General features: G+C 44.6%; 1 protein-coding gene across 1 annotated transcript in view; it reads left to right on the top strand.

The window, feature by feature from the left end:
- LOC128709843 (nephrin) overlaps nt 1-23,587 on the top strand; it is a 65,008-nt gene that overhangs the window by 30,222 nt on the left and 11,199 nt on the right. The window contains exons 3-12 of the mRNA XM_053804866.1: nt 2,923-3,273; nt 3,458-3,568; nt 7,439-7,651; nt 7,785-7,954; nt 8,044-8,179; nt 11,782-11,918; nt 15,909-16,047; nt 20,425-20,724; nt 21,256-21,458; nt 22,279-22,456. Of these exons, the coding sequence (XP_053660841.1) occupies nt 2,923-3,273; nt 3,458-3,568; nt 7,439-7,651; nt 7,785-7,954; nt 8,044-8,179; nt 11,782-11,918; nt 15,909-16,047; nt 20,425-20,724; nt 21,256-21,458; nt 22,279-22,456 (1,938 nt within the window). The remainder of the gene's footprint in view (nt 1-2,922; nt 3,274-3,457; nt 3,569-7,438; nt 7,652-7,784; nt 7,955-8,043; nt 8,180-11,781; nt 11,919-15,908; nt 16,048-20,424; nt 20,725-21,255; nt 21,459-22,278; nt 22,457-23,587) is intronic.

Here is a 23,587-nt window from a genome sequence, read left to right as displayed (position 1 = left end):
GAATGTTGTAGTTTTAACGTGTCATTGATGAAAATGTATGTTTTTTGAAATTCTATTTCAATTCCTTCTTACCGTTCCCAGGAACTTCTCTGCGCGTTCAATATTTTGTACTATCTTTTATTTTAATAACAACCATTTCGTTGATTTGTAACCCAAGAAAATTGATTTGTTCTCAATATTTTTACAAAATTAGTTGTTGTGTTAGCTTTTAGATTTCGATTTATGTAATACAATCATCATTTCAACAACAGTTATAGAACACAATTCATCCGCTTTTCTAAATGATTGCATGTCTTCTAAATTACATTTATCAAAGTCTTCTAGTTAATATAGAATGATTTTATGTTCGGTTTGTTTTCTACTTATGTACAACTGTACAACTTGCAATACGAGTCAGTTTTCTAACAAATTCGTTAAGAGATACACGTGCTGCCTGCAGTGCCAGTTAGTGATAATATTTGAAGAATAAATTCCCCGATCCTTTAGCGAAGTTGATCATTCGTTTTTGGTCGGGCAGGAAGCATTGGATAAGCCGTTCCACACCCAACTGCACCAAAGCCGCTAGACAAACATCGGTTTTTGATCGTCTTACATGGCGCATCTGGCAGGCAACAAACTGAGAATGGCCGCATGTACGTGCGGGAGCCGTTATACGGAAAGGAACCGAAAAAAAAGTGACGCTTATGTTCGGCCTGACGAACGAATAGCTGCCAGAGATATGTGGAGGCTTATGCCAAAACGAGTGTATGTCGCAGTCGTTCCGTGTTTTATTTTTCCTCTCCTTCTTTTGCATTTGCTGGTTGCTCCATCCACCGTGAGCAGCTTGTACGCTCTTGCACATAAGCTTCTAATCCTTTTTTAACATTCAACAAAAATAAGTCCCCACAATATGTTGTTACTGCTGTGATTTTATGCCTGTTTTCTTCCTGCTTGATGTCCTCGGTATTTTAGCGGGGCTCTGAGCGCTTTTTTCTACGTACACACTGCTGCGCTTCACAACCCACAGGGATGGACCCTTTCATTTCGTGTATGGCACTTCGGAGACGGGTTTTCATCAGTTTAACTCTCATTCAGAACGCTCGTCCAAGCGTTGATGCTCAGCGGCTCAAGTCAACCTTGCGCTAGACGCCGTAGGACGTACCGTGCATCCGAGGCTTTCGGTTTCCGTGGATCATGTGGCAAGCGTTGCTGTACTTGCGGAACCAGTGCCAGAACCGGACAAAAAACGGAGAGCTCTCACTGGGACAAATAACAACAATTTTACGCTTATGTTGCAACGATTCGTTTTCCATTTTTTTTTCTTCCATGGTTGCTAAATTTCGTGCGCAGTACAAGGCTTGTCACGGGGTCCGTACGTTGCTTGGGTGGCCTGTGTTTCATCGGTAATTTTACACACGGCTGGGTTGGTTTGCTACTTTGCAATTTACACACCTGTACGGTCATCTTCCGCTCAAGAGCATCGAGCACCGGCGATGATGCTGAGGGACGACTCCCGTGGGGTGCCTCAAGGCATCGCTGCAATGGCGGTACCGTCCGAAAAGTACGACCGACATGATGCTGGGTCGGGATTTACTTTTTACGAGTCTTTCGGGATAATGAGCAAAGTACTTTCTCTCGACGCGGTCGTCCCAATTGCCGTTACACTAACCAGCCTGTTTCTGCTTGGCCACGGTTACTGTGGACGCGTGGAAACACCGACACGTCAAATAAAACAAAAAAGCATGCTAACCAAATCGCTACAACCGAAAACCAGGTGTGCGAGGGAGATTAAAAATTAATGAACCGGACTTACTGGACCACAATACCACAACACCTGCCTGACGGCACAAGTAACCGGCCCCGACGTGTAGCACGTGGGCATATCGACATACCAACGGAATGTGGTGTTTTTTTATTCGGCAAAGTAAAGACACACATACATTTTCACATTCCCACACCGCTTGACATGCGAAAAGTGGTTTAGTTTTGATAGGGATAATGTGGTAGCCACTAAGCAGGCCGGGAGACTCCTGTGGCAGGGAAAGGCCATCACACATGTAGTAACTGCGTTTGCAATTATTTGCATTATTTAGTAGTTTGCTCGGTAAGATACGACAGCAGAAAATTGCATTGGCTGCGTTAGACTTTGTTCGGTGCGGTTCTGCTGGCTTCAAGTTCCTTCCACACGGGCGGCAAGCCACACTGCTGGTAGTGTTGGGTTAATGCATTTGCTTCGGATTCTGCCTGCTACGGCACAACAATTACATCGGACAGACGGACGGCATGCATGCGTTTGGTTGGCCATCGAGAGAGAGAGAGTGTGAGTGAGGCTGACAGGCATGGGATTAATAATTAACGCTAGCGAGGAGATACGCTTGCAAGGATTATTTGCACAAAGTTAGGATAGTCGGGCTTCTACCCGATAGCCCCGATAATTCAGAGTATAATATTTATTAGCATTTGAATGCAATATACTTCTCGGCAGCGTAATTGGCGAAGAGATACCTTAATTCAATACGAAAGCATGGTTGCGCAACATTGTTGGGGCTTTTCAAACTATTCGTTGCTAACGCGCGCTTCGAGTTATGAGGCCAGTTTGGTGGCGTTTAGAATTATTACTAATATAACACAGCCTTTGTTAGAAGATGTAAGTTTTCTCCTTCTTAAAAAACCTATATAATGAACATATTTTTAAAGTACAATAATAATTTTATGCATTCTAATCGTTATAAAAGTCGTAAGTTGTTAATTCCATCCATGTAGCCTATAAGGTGTTGAATTCATTGCTTAAAAATTTCCCGTAGCTGTTAAAAACCATTTTGAATGTTTGCATGCCATTGGTAGTTAAAGATTAACTTCAATATTTCTCGTGTACTCTATCAATCGAACGAACTGTGCCACTTTTAACTTCATGGCGTTCTGCTCTTTTTGCACCCTTCACAGTTCCAGCGCGCATCGTATGGGCAGCGATTGATCACGATGCGGAGCTACCGTGCGACATTACGGCACCGTCGTCACAGGATGGCGTCAAGCTCGTCCTGTGGTTTAAGGATTCCACCGGAATTCCGCTGTACAGCTTGGACTCGCGCAGCGGTGTACCGATTTCGGCCGCCCAACACTCCACCATCGCGAACGATCTGGGCCAGCGGTTGTTTTTCTCGGTCGGGGCAACACCGAAGGAGGCCCGCCTGCAGATACGCAACATCAAAACATCCGACGGTGGCGTCTACCGGTGCCGGGTGGACTATTTCAACTCGCCCACGCGCAACTACCGAGTCAATTTGACGCTGGCTGGTAAGATACTTGAATATTAATGTCGCCAGGTTGCGGGAATGCAAGTGAATTAGAGGTTGAGCTTGGTACTGTTTGATGTATTTAAATTTTCGTGCATGCATAATGGAAGAGATAAAATATAAGAAACATTTTATTATTTCTTTGAAATTTAACGTTCTTACCATAAACATATACTTCCTTACAGTTCCACCAGAAGAACCAAGAATATTCGATGCACAGGGTAAGGAAATATCAACCGTTGCTGGACCATTTCGGGAGGGTCATGAACTGTTTCTGTCATGCCAAGTCTCTGGAGGTAAGCAGAACCCACGATAACATTAGTTAATAAGCTTTATAGCGCTGTTTTGAACACTGTTTGATAATTTGAATCATCTCGAATATCCACTCCCGAGTTCACTATCACTTTTAATTTTCAGCTGATACAATATAAACTTGTCGAAGGCTTGCTTTTCCCAAAAATGTGATATCCATGTCCACAAAATCCTTGGATAAGCTTATATGTTGGATCATTGACAGCTATTTGTAACACATTTCCCTGTAAGCCAAAGCACCTCGTGAAATGCATATAATCTTCAAAGCCACGCTTTCCAGTGCAATGTAACTGTTTTTCCTACCTCCATAAACTGGCTCGATTTTGTAGCTTTTTCGGTCAACTTGTTTTTATATCCTCGAAATCACGCGAACGATTTTCCAAAGGGTTGCACTAACTGGCAGAAATAGAAGACAATTTTAGCTGCAATGGTATCGATGTGTCGAAAAGGACTTGATCAACCATCTACACTTCTACATTGCAATCCGATTGCCAAACATGCCTGGGGAAGAACGGATGTCCTGAGTACACAGCACGAAACCCGAGTCCCTCTTGATGCTCGTGTACCCAGCGCTCCTGGTGTTATAGTATTTTTTGTCGTGAAAGTTGAAAATAGAACCAAGAACGTAGTTGGAACGAAGAAATCCTTTAACCGAGCTTGAACTGCTAGTCGATGAGCGAGTAAAGCTTGTCAACAATAGATGCAGCACCATTTCGACCAGACGATAGTTTGCCTTGTCGATTGGTGCTAGGTGTGGTGTGTCTTTTTTTTTCTACCTTGAACTACGTTCTGCGTTACAGGATTTTAGTTTGATTTTGCCAACCTTTTATGTCAGCAGGTAACGCCAAACACCGAACCCATGAGACGAGCTACCCGAAAATTGCTTCACCAGTTACTGACAATCTAGCGAGCCCACCTTCGTAGTTTCCCGCTTTTGCACAGGGAGGGAAAAGGAAAAGCAAAATAAAATAAAAATAAATAAATTTTCGGAACGGGTTGTACGTTTACCAAGGCAATCGCGAGCACTGAGATACCGTAGGGCCCTAGCGATGATGGTGATGATGTTGATAACGGAGCGCAGAGGAACCGGTAATGCCTGCAAGCTCGTAAAAAGTCTCCAAACATAACCCAGCAACCGTGCCGTGGGCGTCGGTCCTTGGTGTCGAACGTAAATTGTTTGCATTCGAATTTAGGGCATAGATTGGCGCGAAAAATCCTTCCGTTTACGACGCAGATTGTACGATCCAATTCAGGGCCGTGGGGTTGGGTGTTTATCCCTGTGGGTCGTATGCATGATCAGGATGGTATCAATCGATCGAGAAGCTATTGGAAGGTGGAAATTGGTCTTGAATATATTGACCTGAACTTATTCTAACCGTTCTAAGTGCATTGCACCAGGATTGATATAGTTTTTTTTTCGCAAAACATTACAATTGCTGTAGTGATTGTTAAATGCAATCAAATTATTGACAACTTTAAATTTGCTGGGTGATTTAATGACTTCGAATCCGTCATCAGGTAAGGGCCATGTGGTAGTTCCGTATCTAATAATATTGTTGTCAGTTTTAACTACACATATTCCCTTGTGCATTGTGTTGACATTCCATTAGAAATTATTCTTTCGTGTTGGGTCGAGCTTCGATTTTCTTCCTTGTGGAAGTGGAGCCCTCTTGGTGTTCTTTGAAAAAACAACACCAAATGCAACGCGGCCTACTTTAACGCTTAGTTTGTGGTGTAGATTGTTGCCTCCAGTCTCCGAAACTTCTACAGGGATGAGGTTTTCTACGTGTTCGGTTTCTAAACCTGGACTTTCAGCTGTCAAGTTTGGAGTTCTATTGATTTTTTATTTGGTCCTGTAAGATGTCGATTCTCAATGACAATTCTCAAAACCTCGGGCGGAATTCCTATACAAGTCTTGCGTGTGGGTCAAGAAACGTGTGAGGCTCGTGAAGAATTATAAATGAGTACGAATGTTTTGTAAGATATGTTGTATACATTCCTTATTTTATTTATTTTTTAATGTTTTATTCTTTTTGTTATCAACCTGATGAACTGCTCAATAACAATAGGTCTCTCTTATTGTCATTTACAAGGCTCTGAGTTCTTCACTTGAATAATGCAATAAGTACGATTTTTCCATCATGAATTCTAGTTGCTTTAAAGCCCTTTTTATAGAATGTTAGCCATTTGTATACAATGGTAACAAGTATTGCAAATAAGCTTATTGATTTATGTTTACCTAAAAGCGCGCTAACACTTTTCCGTAAGCTACCCTACCGCATAAAAGTAAAAAGATGGAATTTCATCCCTTTGCTGCACAACACGATGTACTACACACAGCATTGTTCTTTCCACAGTTTGTCGACCGGTTCATAAACAGAAGCGCGCAAATTCACCCTAAATACCACCCGAAAACGTTTCCAATGAAACGAATTACATTTTAACATAGCCACCACATCACTAAAACACACCCTCGCAATGTACGGGAGCACGGGCAAAAGCGAAGCTTCGCGAAAAGTTGTTCATTCTCGTACCCACTTGCCAGTTTTCCATTTAGCTGCAAACATTTGATAGACCATTCGCTCGCTCAGTGCCTTACGTTGGCCCCGCCGTGCCGTAATCTACGCGCTGCGGAGAACGGTTGCGGCGCAAAGGATGTTACTCTAAAATGGTGGCCCGAGTTTAGAAAGGGTGCGACATAAAAAAGTACGCCACGGCCAACCACCCACTGTCACCATCGTCATCCACTTGGGGCAACATTTCAGCGTGGCACAACCAAATTTCTCTTCGCTACACGCGCGGATTCTGATTCGCGGCGAAAGCTCCCAACAACACATGTTCCGTGCAGTGGTCTCCGCACTGGAACTTACTTCTTACTTCGTTTGCGCAAGAAAATCAAGGGTGCGTATGAAACATTGTACTGTTGGATGTCTCCTCCGGGGGATTGAACATGGGAGGCACAAGGCCGGAAGCTGATACACAGGATGCAGGAACTTATTTTCCTAAGTTTTTCTCATCATTGGAGGGTTTTTATTACCGCCCGCGCTACGTCCCTGCAAATAGGCTTATTATTTATTTAGATCCACATGAAGCGCACCCATTTGGTTGATGCAAAACAACTGAAATGGAGGGCAGAAGTATTTTTCGCTGTTCCGGAACTACTACTTTCGCCAACGGTGGAAGAACACGTTCGCCTAGAAGACATGTGTATGACGGAATGCTGGATGGAGTGTATGTGTGAAAAAACACTTTATATTCATGGTCGAAAAGCGGCACGAAATGGCACGTGGCACGTTTCGTATTCCTTTGGAGATTTGGTGTGTATGTGTGTGTGGTTGAAGGGAAACGGAAAAGAATAATCGAGCTAAACTAAATCACACCGACTGTCGACAAAGCAGGCGCACTGTTCGGTAAATGTGTCGAGCTTTAAAGCTTTATCAAGCAAAAAGTTGTAACCATTTCGAGGTTCGCTTCGTTCGCTAATACGCGGAAGCATGGGAACGGTTCTACATTTTTTTTATTTTGGTAAAGTAAATGAAAGTTTTATGACTTTTAAAGTGGTCTTGAAAGGAATGTATTTTATGGGTAAGAAAGGCAGAAACATGCTATGGGTTATTTTAAAATTAGCAGCATCCTGCTTTTTTTCTCCCCTTTTGCAACCTGTTTCCTGTGATCGTGAACAATGCATAAAACATTCGCATTCATGTTTCCCTAATTTTGATAAGCTTCCCTTTTTTCGGTACGCGAGCTCTGAACAAAAAAAAAAAGAATTGCTCAAGGAGCGCTGCAGAATAGAATCAAACAATTTAAATAAATAATGGCCTGTTTGCTTGCTGTTTTGGCACACGTTTCAGGGCGTCCACCGCCGCGCGTCACCTGGTGGCGAGATGGTGTCGAAATTTCCAGCACCAGCCATCCATCCGCCGTCGAAGGCACCTCGGCCATGGTTAATCAACTATTCATCAGCACCGTCACGCGGGACTTTTTCGGCTCGAAGCTGCAATGCCGCGCGGCCGGTTCGAAGCTGGTGCCGGCCGTCTCGAAGGAAGTCGCCATACAAGTACACCGTAAGTAACCGAGCTCTGTGCCATATTCGCTCAGCAGCCCCGTTAGTGCCCCGGCAGTGCTGAGGGCGGTGGTGGCAGGGCAGCAACCAATCGATACAGCCAAATGAACCATGGTTTTCGTTCTGTTTTGCAGTGAAACCTCTGCGAGTGAAAATCATTTCCCCGAACGAGTTGCTGACAGCGGGTCGCCCGGTTCCGATTCGATGCGAAGCGTGGGGTTCCTTTCCGGCGGCGAAAGTCGTTTGGCTGCTCGATGGCGAACCGCTGCGCAGTGCCGACATTACGGTGCACACCGACAGCAATGTAAGTGGCCTTTTCGGCACTCGGTGTAATCCTCACGATTTGCCCTTCATAACACCGTATTTCCGTTGGTTTCATACCGTGGATTTCAGGATTCGAATTTGACCTCCAGCATACTGACGCTGCGCGTGACGGCGGAGAACGACGGTGCGGAGCTGACCTGTCGCGCTTCTAATGCGTGGTTTTCCGGTGGTGCGATCGAGGATAAGCGCATCATAAGTGTTGCATGTAAGTAAACCTTACCGCCATCGTTCACCATCACCATCATCGTCTGCTGATTGCACTCGGCTGTATAAATGACGGCCATCGCGCCATGCAAGTGAAGCTTTTTAGCATGCGAGGTGATGAAATCTTTAACGACTTCCGTAAATAGCGCGATGTCGCGCAGCGTTATTTATGTGACGCGTGGCGTTATCTGTCCAAACGCCCCCCTCGTCATGCCGTGGCAGCTTTTTGGAGGCGGTATCCCGTGTAGAACATCGATCTTTGGGGACGAAGCTGCCGCTCGTTATCGTACCGTACCACGAAAGAATGTGAACGACTCCAAAAGTGATACAACTTCTAGACCACAATTCCGCTACGCTAACTAATCATTCAAAACAACATAAGGCTTGTCGGTGGTCGGTGGAGTGGTCTCTTCCACATCACTTCCGGCGCATAGGGCGGTTGCACATGCGACAATGTGCATCGCAGCTCAGTGCCGATGAAAAATAGTGCACGTTACGATTTATCACTACTACCGCAAAAAAAAAACCAGTAAAAGCACAACGGCTCTGTCTGCCCATCGGTATGACGATCCTGTCCGTCGGTACCGCCAGTGTTCCGGGCTACGGGCGAAGATGAAAGACTCAACGGGTGTGGAACCCTTTTTCCCATCCATCCTCGGTTCCCGGTGCAGCGGCGGTAACTTACGACCGACCATTATTGCAACTCAGCAAACCGAAGAAATTTGCTGGTACGTACGTCGGCAAACGGATAATGGCAATGGCGCTGGCGCTGGCACTGTTTCCACCCGTTGAGCCGCATCATTCGCTGGCGCACTGCTGACTGAACACTGCAGAAGCTAATGGTTTCTGCTGTGACCTTCTGCGGTTGTACATTGATTTATGAACGGTATGTGCGCTCGTCTGCTCTTTTGCTGGCCAGCAATTGAGTGTGATGAGCTTTAATCATGTCATGAATATCGGACCGGGAGTACATAACATGTGTGCCACGGTGTGCCGTATAACGTTCCGTGTTTCCTGCCCCTAAGGCTTTAATAAAATAATTACTATTCGATTTTATTGAATTTTCCGTAATTAAAAGCATTTAAGCCTAAACTGGCCATAATGAAATTTATTTCCCTTCCCGCATTTACACGCTCCCCAATCTCAAGCGAAACCAGTAACAGCAGTGTGGTTTCACGTGCATGCCGAAATTACATTGGGTGTAGTTTATTTTCCCTTCAACCTTCCACAATAAACGGTTGTCCAAGCCTCAATCACCGGGACATTCGCATCCACCGTCCGTTTTAGTCGATTTCCATTACGTGCTCGCCAGAAATGGAGTGCATTTTCACCTCCATGGATCTAGCACCGTGTACGCACAACATGCTTATCATCATTATCGGCAATAACACGATCTCCAGCTGCGTTTTATCTTCCTGTTTCACTCGTCCGTTCCACCACAAACGTCCGTGGGGCCGTTTCGGAATCAGCGAATCCCCTTTGTTGGGGGTGACCAACACCGACCGCACTTCGCACTCTCCTTCACCCGCCAACCCATGGTCAGCGTGAAGTGATGGACCGGCATATCAATATTTTACACGACATAGTTTTCTGTTTTCGGTGAATCTATTCATTCGTCCATAAAATGCTTACCACCGCTCGAAACAGTTAATTATTTTCGGGAAATTTTCGAAACCCCGTCGGGATCATCCGACAGAAGCATGGGGCCGAGCAGAGACCAGCCGGTGGGACTGAAGCATGTAATTTTCCATGGAGTATTTAGGCAAATGCTTTGCATTTGGACGGACGAGATGGTCTGTGTGGTTTGCGCGTGTGGCTGTGTGCGACAAGAGAATCATCCAAAACACGGGCGGAAAGATTGATGATTGCACAAGCACGTATTGTCGTGTGCGTCAGCCTGCTGATGCGATGCCAACGTCCAGCGCACATTGCATGATAAATTTTAATTGAAGGTAAAATAGTAGACTATTAAAATTTATCACAAATTAAAGAAGAATTTGATGGTGATTTGACGTGTTTAATGTGAATGTAACTTATTCACATTTTTTTTAACTGTTACGTACATTTGTACTAATCGTTAGTTTAAATGATTCATTAGTGATAATGATCATTTTAAAAATAAAGTACATTAAAACTGAAAAGCGTTTCTGATAGAAGATGTATTTATATCGTTTAGGTACACATTTATATCTCTTTTCTGAGTTAATGTTTAATAGAAAATTTTTAAACTGACATTTTTGTACGAAAGCTGGCTTTATACTAATCGTTTGAATTCTCATCACCGAGAGCGTTAAAGTCATCGATGGAATTACAAAGCTTTCAGGATCGTAGGATCATAAATCGCCTTGGGATTTCGTGAGGATCGGCGTCGTTAACTGACGCTCTTTTCCTCGGGCAGCTCGCCTAAGGCCTCAATCAATCAGGTACTTTGACTTTATCGCATTGATCCTAAATCCAATGCTTTAGGCTTCTCATTTCAGTCGTGTAGTGGTGAAATAGCAAGTGCTGAAAGAGATTTCCGATTGATCAAGAAGCGAATTCGAAAGAGTTGTCCTGAACAACGAGAAATTGAGGCCCCTTTTTCTTCGGTAGAATTGTGTTGAACGACTGAAATAATCTGAGCCTAATTAGAAGGATTCCGTTTATAAAAACGGAAATTAAAAGAAGATCCACGTGCTCTGTTGGTTTTGTGTAAGAGAATGAAACGGAATGGAATGAACGTCGCTGGAGACTGAGACAAAATTTAGATACAACGACTGTAAGGTTTATCGGTTTATATGACATTGAACGTGCAGTTTGGTTTGCCTATCTTGTCAACCATTGAATTAATAATAGTTTTTAAATAAGTACCCTACTCAAGAAGAACATACAAAAACCATATTACTAGTGTAAATGTGTTTGCGTTCTAATTAACAAACTTTACACCTGTTCTCGGGACAATAAAAGTAGAGTTATTTTGCTAACATTCATGTCAGTGCTTATGTAACTGATGCTTGAATCATAATGGGCACTTTTTACACATGAAATGCATAAATCTCGCGTGATGGCCACTAAATGTTTACACCCCGCACCTCTCAGATATGTTACGCGCGTGTTATGTTAAGCAATCAATCGTGTTGCCGAGGCAGGAACACTACTCAAAGTAAAATTATTTCCTCGTTTAGACACCGTCATCGAAAATCATTCACACGCAAAGCTGGACAGCAGTAGCGTAACGTAGTGGTAACGTCATTTAATTGAAGTTGAACGGGCTTCCTACACCACCGTGACCCACTCCTGACGGAGTTTACACATCCCAACGAGGCGCGTGTCCTTTAATCATCCCACCAATGGGGCGTGTGCAATGGAACGATAAATTCAATTTTATAGTTTCCTTAATGGTGCGTCTGAGCCGACAGTGGAAAACGATTTCGACGAACGAACACTTCTAACCACTCCGCCAGACGCGTACCTCACTCCGGTCGTACATACGCTCATACGCTTCCCCGCGGTACCATTGTGCGAATTAAAATTAACTTTTCACTGCGTTATTGCTTTTTCAACTCGTTTCACTGTGCGTTTTTTTCTCTCTCTCTCTTTATCTCCATGCTCCACACAATCTAGACGAACCGGTCGTATCGGTGCATCTGTCCAACGAGGATCCGAGCCGGGTGATAACGCGTGCTGAGGGTGAGAACGTTACGCTCAAATGCCGTGCGGATGCGAGACCACCGGTCACTTCCTTTTCCTGGTACAAAAACGTAAGTATTATTGCATTTCCTCACATCTACACACTGCAGCACACACACGCTGAGATAGAGAAACAAAGCGAGCTAAAGCCCGTCAGCGTCATCTGATCCGAGCTAGGCCACACGGTTCATGATAAAAGCGTACCCCAGTGCACTCAATTAGCCCCGTGTTGGTGGTGCTGAGTGAACGAGGAAGCTGCGGGAAAATATGATGCTCTCACTGGGAAATCAAGCACCTTCATTAGGTCAAACGTTTCTCCTCGCTGACCACGACGAAGTACGGCTGCGAAAGCCACAGAAGTGTCGTTTCTGGTGTGACAACACACGAATGTGCCCTGGTGTGTACACGGACGGACTCGAACGGGCTAGAATCACTCGAGCGCACTACGATTGCGACCAACGGCAGGCTTCATTCTTGATGAGATTCCCGGCGATGCCAGCCAGCCAGCCGCCTCAGTCACGGTGTCTTCCTGTTAACGGTCGCCCAGCGACCCGACGACCTCTGTGGAAAGCGGAACGAGCCTTAATGCGACCACCGAGGGTTTTGCTGCCAGGTCGGGGCCAGTGCTGTTGGTTTCCGGCACGTAATTAAATCATTAATCCCTTATTTCAAACAAATTAATCTTATTACCTTGCCTCAATCCTTCAGATATAATTAGTTTTACTATCGCCGCAACCCCAAACACTCGCAAAGAACAGTGGCCGACAGTGGATGGATCCCTGCGGCTTCCGGTGCCGGGTGAGGGTTTTTGTCGAATCGAAACCACTCACTCCGGCACTCAATCGCCTTATCCTTCGATCGATGGTTTTGCAGTACATTTTATTCGTCGCACTCGGATGGCTTAATTCACCGGTCGCTGCTGGAGTCGAACCACTGCCCAACGACAATCGACCGGGAGCAAGGTGTACAAATCCAATTAAAGAGATACGGGTCATAATTCAATTTGTTTAAATAGTGCTTACAAGCAGTTAATGTGCACCCGGGCCGTGTTGCACTAAATGCTGCAATGCGGTGTTGGGAAAATTGAATCTTTTATTCCACGCCATCGGGCGAAGATACGGCAATCTGATATGGGGCAATGGTGTCGTTGCTTTAAAGCCGTTAAGTATGCTCATCAAATATCAGCTACAGCAGACTAGAATTTTGTTTGGACGAAAGGGCAGCCTTTGGGAGGAACTTAGGAACCGCACCAGCACGCTCTAGCTTTAAGGCGACATCTCATTCGAAAAGATGTAGCGTTTTAATTCGCCCGTGTGATGAATGATATCATAGAGCTTAACTGGATGCTGCCGACTCCATGCCGCCTTCCCTTTTGCACATCCCGTTTCTCACACTATTGAAAATGAGTCCCGTGAAGAAGCTCAATTTAATTATCACTCTGAACCCTATTCACTGCTAAGCTATTCAAACTGGCAGGATAAAGGTTCGAGCTGGACGTTACAGCCATGCAGGCACGGTGCGTACTTTGACCCCACTGTCTGTCCACCAAGTCCCAGGCACGTTCAACTTCAGACACCAAGCATAAGTTCCTTTCGGTGTAGCTTCTGGTAGAGATAACACGAACCGTTTGCTTTGCTGCTTTCCATCATTTCACTGACCTCGATCCGATGGTTCGACCTACGGCTCCGGATGTGTGTGCCGTCGTTTTGGTGCTATCAAAATCTTTGCCGGGAGTTTACAAACAAGAAAACGAAAGTTAACTTCACTGATGATGATTCCTTTGCGCGTACCCTGCTAACGGTTCCATCCCGAAAGTTTGCCTCCCCCAGCAGATGATAACCCTTACTTTGACGATGACCTTTCCCGACCGTGTTCTGCTGGGCCGGGAGTTGAAATATGGCTTACCAATTTTCCTGACGCTTCCATCTCGATGTTTGAACCATTCGCAAAAGAATGAATTTCATCCTGTGACTTCAGTCTTACCGAAACCTATCGTATCTTTCCTGCCATCACAGCAGGAATTCTCCCGCGTCAGGATACGCCGGTTGTCACCGACCGGACCGGGTTTGAGCAAGGAATCGATCGGCCGTCGAGCAACCAATTCGGCTGGTTGGTTCATCGAATGGTATTTCGCCCGGTACGGTCTGGCAGTCAGCAAAGGCTTTGCGAAACACCGCCCAACCATGATCATGCGTCCGATGTTTCGGGTTGCGGAGTGGTGTGTAAGGATCAAATAAATGGCCGACATTTCGATGGCAAGCAAGATAAAACTAATTAATTTCCTCTCGGCAGCAAGCATTGGCCGCATATCTCTGCAGCTTCTGTGTGTCTCCAATTGTTGGGTTTTTTGGGTGCGGTGATGGTGGTAAAGCAGACTCTGCTTGTGGCAAGTCTCAAAGTTGGTGCTCAATGTCAAAGAAATCGTTATTAGCTGCTTTGCCGAAAAGTGATGGTGCTGTAACGTGATGCAAAGATTGCTTGTTCCATTCAATTTGCCTTTGCAGCCGATTGGGGTTGTCGGTCAAGTAAAGTTTACTGAGCAGCTGTCCGGACGAATTCCGGCTTCTAAATGGCACCAAGCTTGTCGTCTAGGGTTTCGGTTAGCAATAATGGTGGTCAATCAATGGCAGAAGTTTTAGAAAATTTCCGTTTTTAATTTTAAAGTTTATTCAAATCCATTTTTGGAACATAATTTCGTAGAAATTCTCTTGGCATCATTTTTCGATTACTTAATGAATCAGAGTTCTGGCGATGTTGAGCACAAATCGAGAAACTCACATGGAATAAAGGATTTATTTTCATCAGTAAACATGTACAATTAGTTGTCAATCAATACATAGATTGACATTGGTCATGGCCGGAAACAAAGTGTGTTGGATTTTTTTTAAAAGAATCTCAGCAACGTTTTCATGATAAAGATCTTACTTTTGGGTTGCTATGTTTTTGCTTCCAGCAGCAAACAACTTGCCCAACCCACATACATAAACGAAGTAAATCCAGTTCAAACCGTCTGCAGAGTTGAGATGGGTTAGACTTTTGATTTTCACCGTCCCATTTGCAGGAAACACTTCCCGATGAAGCTGTTCCCAGTGCTTTTTGATTGATGCATGGCAAACGAGAAAAACAACAATAATAACAAAAAAAAACAGTGAAAGAGAAGCAGTGCGAATTCGGAAACATGCTCACCAGGGTGCAGTGGGAAATCAGGGCCAGCAGCAGCACCAGCAGTGTAACACACGAGCTTGACAGTTCAATTATAGCTCGATTTTTTACCTTTCCGGTTCCTTCACCAAACCCGAACCAGTGTTGCGGCAATCCGTGAGATCCCGACCTAGGGTATCGCTGTTCCCGTTGCTCTGCCACCATGGGCCAAATGTTCTTTTTTCGAGCCGTGTAATATCACACGGAAACACTCTCAGCCAGAAGCCGGAAGCCGGTAACAGGCAGGCACAGCGCAAACCAACGGTACCAACCTTATCGACGGATGGTGCCATTTCTCACCGCGTCGAAAACGACCTTCAAATAATGGGCGCCGTTCCGTGCCGCCGGGAACGCCACCGTTTTGCGGTGGAGCGTTTGCGAACCGGGGCGTACGAACAAGCACATTTTCGTCCAAACATGGCAGCTAAAGATTTGTAACAAATGTTCATCTATCGAGCAACGAGATCTATCATTAGCAACCGAAACTCGCCAAAGATCGATCGGTGTTCCAGGGAAAACGGGTGCGAAAGGTTGGAAACGCGCCGGGTTTCGATGTTCCGGTGAGATCGAAACGCAATTGAAGGGCGCTAATGATGCGCTTGTTCCCACGAAATCTACTCACCCTGCCCGACCCGGGTTTCGTAAACGTTACCATCGGAAGGCTTCCCCTACAACGTTGGCCACATACGGATCCCGCTGCTTCACGTCCCATACACTCCTGAGCACCGGCATCGGCAGCCCTACACGGGGAAGTTTAGTGCATTTGTTCCTATCTCTGTGTGACAGTTTTCAGCTTTTACGGCGAACGTACTCGTGCTTTCTAACTAGACTTTTCTATCTCTCTACTACCGTCGGCACAGAACATGAGGATGTCCGGAGAAAATGGGGAAACCTTGTACTTGACACAGCTGGAGCGGGAAAGTGCCGGATCGTACGCTTGTGCCGCTTCCAACACGGAAGGTGAAACGCGCAGCTCATCTCTAACGCTCAAAATACAGTGTAAGTATTGCAACATGACGGTGAAGTTGTTCCTTTCGGTAGACACTTTTGAAGGATTTATGGGTTTTTGAGGCGCACGTTTGCGGAGTTGTAGTGCAAAGATAATTTTCCTCTAACAAAGACGTTAAATACACTTTCCGTGGAGAGACATTTTTAAAGTTTAAAGTAATCTTTAGTTTAAGAAGTTATTTCAATTCATATCTCCCGGGGTTGAATTCGCAACTTAATTCTATGCGGGGAATAGCATCGAAAGAGAATAAAATTGCTCGCCTACTTTATCTGTTTTCAACACCCAAAATTATCACAATACGTTGTACGGTTTTAGTGCACACCTAGACCGCGGTTAGCCCTCTGCGCGAAGTCGCTCCGTTTGTCCTCTGTTTGAGACGTTCGTTCAATCTCCCATCACCATCACGGACGTATCTTAATTGGGGTGGTCATATTTTTTACGTCACCCGCCACCCATTACCATAATTGAAAACCCATGAAAATTTAACGTCCACTCCCTAGCCAAATAGGATCGTGTTTCGACCCGTCGTAGGCACACAAGCACACGCAAACACACCGAGTGCCATAAAAAACCTACCGTGCCCATGAATGCCTCGATAGCCTCGGTCGACTGTCGGTGACCATCCTACGGTGGTGGGATCCTAGCGGGTGTGAAAAATGTGGCTGTGTTTTTTGTTTTATAATTGCAACCTATTTAAATGTAAATTGGAGCTGCGGCAACAAAACCGTATAATTGATTCACCATACAAATGATTCTGTTTTCGTGTGGAATGAATGTTTTACGAACGATAATATTGAAGGAAGGCAGGAAATGAAGAGAATCCGAGCTGTTTGGTAGTTAAGTATCGAAAAGAAAGTAACATAGTAGGTAATTCCATAGCTACATAAAGTTACACTTTGTTTCATTAGAAGTTCGACACACTTTCATTCATAACCAAGCACAGCTGGTAAATTTGTTTGGCCAATCATTACTGAGCTGGTGGGAGTGGGTCAATCTCCCCAGTGTCTCCCACCTTGTGGACGCATTAGGTATGTGCGGTTGCCGAGAGCAAAACATGAAACACATTGCACACATCATAGAGATAATTGAATAAAATGGAACCCAGGCATAAAGAATAACAAGCGATAATCATCGAACAGGGACGGCCGGATCCAGTGCTGCACGCTACTATCAGTAACGTATCAGCGAAATGGTCACAGCTCATCGTCGGCTTTGGTGGTAGTAAAATGCAGGAAGAGCAAAATGGCAAATACTCCCGGTCGAATGGTTTCTTTCTTTTTTTTTTTGCTTTCCTTCCTTTCGCCCCTTCAACCATTACCCATGAATCAGAATCGCAGCACGATTGGTACCGCCAGGCCAGTGAGCGGCAGGCCAATAAATGCGGGTGGACAGACAACGGCCTAGGCAAACAATGGCAAGAAAGGCAAATTCCCGCCGGCGATAATCAAGACAAGTTCCGCCGGTATCGTTGCGAGCTTCCGTGCGAGGACAAGGCCCAGAAGTGGGGCTTTTTTTTTGTTTGCTCCTCGTCTTCCTTTGGTTACTGGTTCGAACGGTAGCTCGGTAGCACTTAGTTCGCTTATTCGTTAGTCCCTTCCTGAATCGAAGAATTCGTCCAGAAGGTGGTGCACATCGATTGGACAGAAAGGAGTGTTTGCTTTTGTCCGTCGGCGTTTCGTCCGCCTTTCCGTACACGAATGCGACGGATGGGTGGTGGGATGCGGAAGAGATAATAATATTTCCGTTTGGGGATTTTCAGGGTTCGTTTTTCTTCTCGTACGGCGGCTCCGTGTCGTGTCGTACCAGCTGCCCGGAACCAAATAACGCTACATGTGCTGTGAAAGCATTTATTCCTGTACTTTGAGCTATTTCTTCTGGCTGGTAGCGCTCGATCGGGCGAAAGCGTTGTAGCGTTTTATATTTAAGCAACCCCCGCACAAGACCGGCCTTCAATTGATCATGAAAATATTATCATCAGACATGGTTTAACTTCTCTGTGTGTTTGTGTGTGTTTTGTTTTATTTTTGCTTGTTCGGCAACTGCGTGCATGTGATGCGAGTGCGATATATATCGAATAACAGAAATAGTGTCTATGAGAAAATTATGCTACACTACCGAATCGCTTGCCTGCTTTTGTGATAAGCACTGTAAACACTTGTATCCAGCCGCACTAGTTTGCCAGAGTGCTACATAAATGGTTAATGCTTTGACCCCAAACCGAGATTGGCCGAAAGCTCATGTACTCAAGCCGCTCCACACTCGAGTCGAAAATTAGTCTCCGTCGTGGAATAAATTCGTCCTGCCAGATTTGGGCGGCTCTTGGATTGGGTGGAATGTGTCGCCAAAAAAAAAAACATTGGTTCACCGTGGGCACGGTACGGAATGGAATTAAAATCTGTGAATAATGAATGAATGGTGCGAGATCCGTTTGGTGAGACGAGACGGGTAAGATTCCTGTCCCTTCGGGTTTTGGAAGTGGAACCGTTTCTTTGCGTCCCAACTATTGTCGCCATAAACGAGGGTCTACTTTATCCTTTTTACTGCGCACTGCTGTTAAGATTGTTTCGTGTGTATGCTCACCCACACATACCGATGCGCCAAAAACTATGAAGGTGCCATTTGTACTGTAAAGCTAAACACATCTCCAAATCGGATTCTGGCAACTTCCTCCGCGCTCGCTCCGAAAACAAAAACGTACCAAAGTACGTACGCCGAACGGAACCGGAACCGGTGCTAAGAATGCACGGTGGTTGAAATAAAGCGACGACTTTGTTTTGTTTTTGTTGCGCCAAGTTTAAACAATTCCTTACGCCCGGAAAGCACGTGTTGGCGGGTGGTGAGCAATTGTTGAGCGTTCAGCAGGGATTGGTGTGCGTTTTGTGCTTGCAACTGAAATATTTGTGTAGGGAGTTTTCCACGACCCGGACCCGGGCAGGGGCAGCACAACACACAGGGGTTGTTCGGGGTTGTTGTTTGAGTATTGTTAAATTTGTGTGAATATTATGTTCATCCAGTCCGCTGCTTAATGTTTAAAGGGTCGTAGGGCTTTAAATAATTCGAAGATATGAACTCACTGTAACGATGGGGTCATATTGTAGAGGTCAAGAAAAGTATTGGAGTTCACTGTTAGGAGTATCAGTGAATAGATTTTCACTCCTAAGCATTAACGTTTGTTGATTTCATGATTTTGTAAAATTTGTGGACAAGAGTGCTTACTTCAGGAGGTTAAATTTTTAAGTTATCATGAAACACTAAAGCGTAAAGGAAGGGACATTGAACTGTGAAAAATTCAGAATCGTAAGCAAAAAACAAAACTGATTATTTCCAAGATACCAAGATCCAAGATTTCCACTTGAATCAGATGTATGATATACATCTCAGCTCCTCGACTTAAGAACATATATACGCGATTCCTAAGATATGTATTATCGATCATTGCTTTTAACCTCCTTCATTTCCAGATAGATTATCCGCCTAAAGGTCAGGATTGGTGCCACTGCAACCGGACGGGTCTAAATGACTTGTCAAGTTAGAGCGAGGATATTTCGAATGCTGTACCATACGTTTTTTGTATTTTTTTTACTTCTTATACTACAGTGTTTACTATAGGAAATAATAGCATAATATCGTTTCATAATACTTTGTACAACTACTCAAGAAAATGCAGCACGTATCATAGCTCGTTTTGTTGCCGCTTATTTGAAACCTTAACGGGAAGATGCATCATTGCATAATTTGTGGCGAAAAAAGAGAGGGTTTGGTTCCTACAAAAACATTAAATTGACAAATCTTTCTGGTATTTTGCCATCAAAAAATCAATTTCATCCGTCCGATTTACTTGGCAAAAGCATAAGTAATTTCCAACACTACTATCATTTTGAACCTTTTAATTAATCGAAATACACATTTTAATAAATTTGAAAAATATACCAATATTCTTATGCTCAAATTGTGGTAAGCTAATGACATTTATTCAGTTTTAGAACGCTAAACAAGTAAAAGTTTCTTGTATGCCTTTCTGGTGTTATGGAAGTAACACTGTTATATAAAAAAAATCTTTCAGTTAATGAATCAATCGTTCGACTATCGTAACTAATTATGCAATTGTTATAATTCATATAACCATAAATCGATATACTTGTAGCATTCCATTTGAAAGTTGACAAATAAAGAAAAGTGATTAGTAAGCTTCGCTTTGGACTACGCAATTTGAAATAAATTCATAACAATCAACAGTTGCCGAGATATTTGCGTCGTCTACCATAAACATATTTTGCATTCCCATCAAACATTTATTAAAAAAAGCAATAAAATCTTCCACAACCGTGTACTTTGCTAACCAACTGTTCTTTCTCTTCCCTTTACAGTTGCACCGCGTTGCAAGCCTGGCACGGAGCAAACGTCGGTCGGTTCGCTCAACATGCACTCGCTGCACGTCAAGTGTGAGGTGGAGGCTGACCCACCGGACGGTGTACGGTTCAGCTGGACGTACAACAACACGCGTAACGTGTCACCGGTGCTAAACTCGCGCATCAGTTCGCACGGGCTGGTCAGCACCATGACCTATCTGCCTCAGTCCGACTCGGAGCTGGTAACGCTGGCCTGCTGGGCGATCAACAATGTCGGCCGACAGACGGTGCCATGTCTGATACATATTTTACCTGCAAGTACGTCCCTGCCAGCCAGCCCTTTTTATTCAATTCTTGGTCTTTGATTCAGCCACCGTAAGCTATCGTAGCCACGCCGGGATGGTCGTTACGACCGATGGTGGTCGTGATTGCCCAAATGCACCGTTGGGGCGTCCGGGAAAGAAAAGTATCACAGCAAAACCCACACTACACCGTCAATCTACAAATGAGAAGTGCCAAATCAAATAACGTTGCCATCGAGAAGATTGCACCGAGTGATGTGCTTGTTTCGCCCAACGCTGGAGGTCCTTCCCGTACGCGGCAACGATAGCTTCGGTCGCAGCGAGAAGTCCAGCATTTCCGGCTGCCACAGAATGAACCCACTGCAGTTACTGCAAATATGCTCGATTCCATGGCTTTTAATTAAAAATGCTGATGTTTGTGTCTTTTCCGTTCGCTTTTTCTTCGTTTCATGTTCCTTCCCCGGGATCGACTGTCGACGACAATGATGCTGATGGTGACGATGACGATGATGACGATGATGATGATGTTGTCGAAACCGAAATGCAGAGATTCCAGATGCGCCCCGGAACTGCGAACTGCACAACGATACGGTGCTGGAGGTGGTGTGCCTGGCGGGCAGTGACGGTGGTCTAATGCAGTCGTTTCTGCTCGAGGTCGTCGGTGGTGTGGCACCGCCCGCTTACAATCTGGACTTTACCCGGGGCCCACCGACCGAGATCGATAATGAAATTTCCACCATGAACGATCAGGTAATGGCATTTGTATGTACGGTACGGTTCGCATGCATATCCGTAACGGGGGTCCCAGCAATGTTTAGCACCACTGCACTGGTGGGCCGTGTCTGAAGCGTTGCGTTTGGTCGGTAACAGGCAAACAAAAAAAAAAAGAACACTCTACCGGAAGTCTTCAAAGATGAGCAGGAAATTGCTTCCAAACCCTCGTCGAAAGTATTTTTGGTGGTTTTAATTGGCATTCGAACTATATAATCGATTGGCTTTCGCCGTAACCACCGAGTGCCAGGGCAAACGTTTAAATTCTTCCAATTGTTCAGTTGACTTACGGTTTGCTGATGGCCACCGGTAAGCACTACTGCATTTAAGCTTCATTAAGCGAACATATTTACTAAGCGCAAGACCTGTCCACTGTTACTGTTGCTGCTAACGAACGATACGGTACGGTCATTCACCATCCTGGGGGTATATTTTGAATCGGATTCTGTTAGAAAAAAGAGCTTCATTTACGAGTTGCCCGGCGGGCTTTTTTTTCGTTGGGTTTTGTTTTGCATTCCCTTAAATTCACACTCATCCCACCTGGGTGGATGTCACTGGCGGGAACACATTGCAGCCCATATGATAACGGGCAACATGCGGCACAGAAAGCCAACCAGCCAGCCATCGTGTGCCAGCCAGTTTTGTACACTGGAGACTCGCGGGAAAATTCCAGCAGCGATGTCAGCAATTAAAACTTAATCCCAACTCTCTTTCCCAACTACCAGCGATCGTCTCGTTCTCGTTCCCTGTGAGTACGTACCGCCTCTCACCGTCGTTTGTTTACTATTTTCATCCACAGGCCACATTAGCACCATTATTCCGAATCCAGGAGCAGATACCGCAGTTTAAATTGCACAGCTTAGAACCGGGCCGCGACTATCAGCTGTTGGTGTACGCCGTCAACGCAAAGGGCAAAAGTGATCCACCGTTCGTTATCGATAAAGTGCGCGTCGGGTCGGCGCTGGTGCCACCGTACGGTAAGTTTTGCCCATGCGAGGTGGGTATCGGGATCGGGGGCACGGTCAGGGTACCGCATATGCACTCTCACAGCCGGGACCACGTTCTCGCGGGCTTTTAGAGCAAACCACTTTAATTATAATCTGTTGCCTGCTAAGCCATACCGTCGCTTTCTGGGCGATGGAGCGTTCGAGGTAGTTTTAAACTAGCGGAATCATGGGCCGGATTGGTTTTCCAGAAATATTTGCTGCTTCTAACAAGCTGAATTTATTTGAAAATGTGGCGTTAGAGCTATTGAAAGGGCATAACGTTATCAATGCCCAATTAGCGAGAACATGCCGGGAAAATTTTCCAATCGTTCTGTGCATCGTTCTATTTTAAAATAATAACTTTTGGATTAAAAGCTGAGCTGAAAGAATAGTTCTATTACTTGGTGTTATTATTAGTATTTATTACTGATTCTGATACTAAAATTCTGATAATGTAACGAAACCTACAACGATAGTGAGACACCCTATAGAGAACACCATTGTAGCAGCTCCACCAAAGTTTTTCACATAACCTAGAAATTCTTCTAGCCGGTCGCTTTCGTACAAAACAAGTTTGGATCAACTTAAAATAAACCATATTTAAGTCCATATGTCAAATACAACATAAAGTATCCTTCTGTAATTGAAGCTTAGAAACAAATAATCAAAGAGAAATCGACGACTAAGATGAATCGTAACCTATCAGACATAAAAATTTAGTCTCAAATTTTAGTCTTTAACTCGTGAATATCAGAGGGACTAAAAATTCTCAGGCGCCTCGCTAGTTCAAAGCTTAAACCGGGTGCTCTTAATACAGAGAGAAGATCTATAAGAATTGCTGTGTTTCAAGCAAATCATCACATCTTAGCTTCATGCAAATAATGCTGCCATGATAACATCCCCAAAATTCAGTTGAACCAGTTATTGGCCCATGGAAAAGTGCTTTTTTTGGTGATATATTGCAATTTCACTTAAGGAAAATATCATTATATACGCCTTAATTGTTATGTTTAACTGAAAATATGTTTATAAGCTCAAATGTAGCTTATCTTCAGCTGCGTTGTTTGTAGAGAAACGAATAACAAAGGTCAGTGGTTTTGGCGACAAACTTGAAGAAAGGTA

Source organism: Anopheles marshallii, chromosome 2, assembly GCF_943734725.1.
Source record: "Anopheles marshallii chromosome 2, idAnoMarsDA_429_01, whole genome shotgun sequence".
NCBI classification, from domain to species: Eukaryota; Metazoa; Arthropoda; class Insecta; order Diptera; family Culicidae; genus Anopheles; species Anopheles marshallii.
The sequence above is the reverse complement of the archived record's forward strand: the minus strand, read 5'-3'. Positions and strand labels throughout refer to the sequence as shown.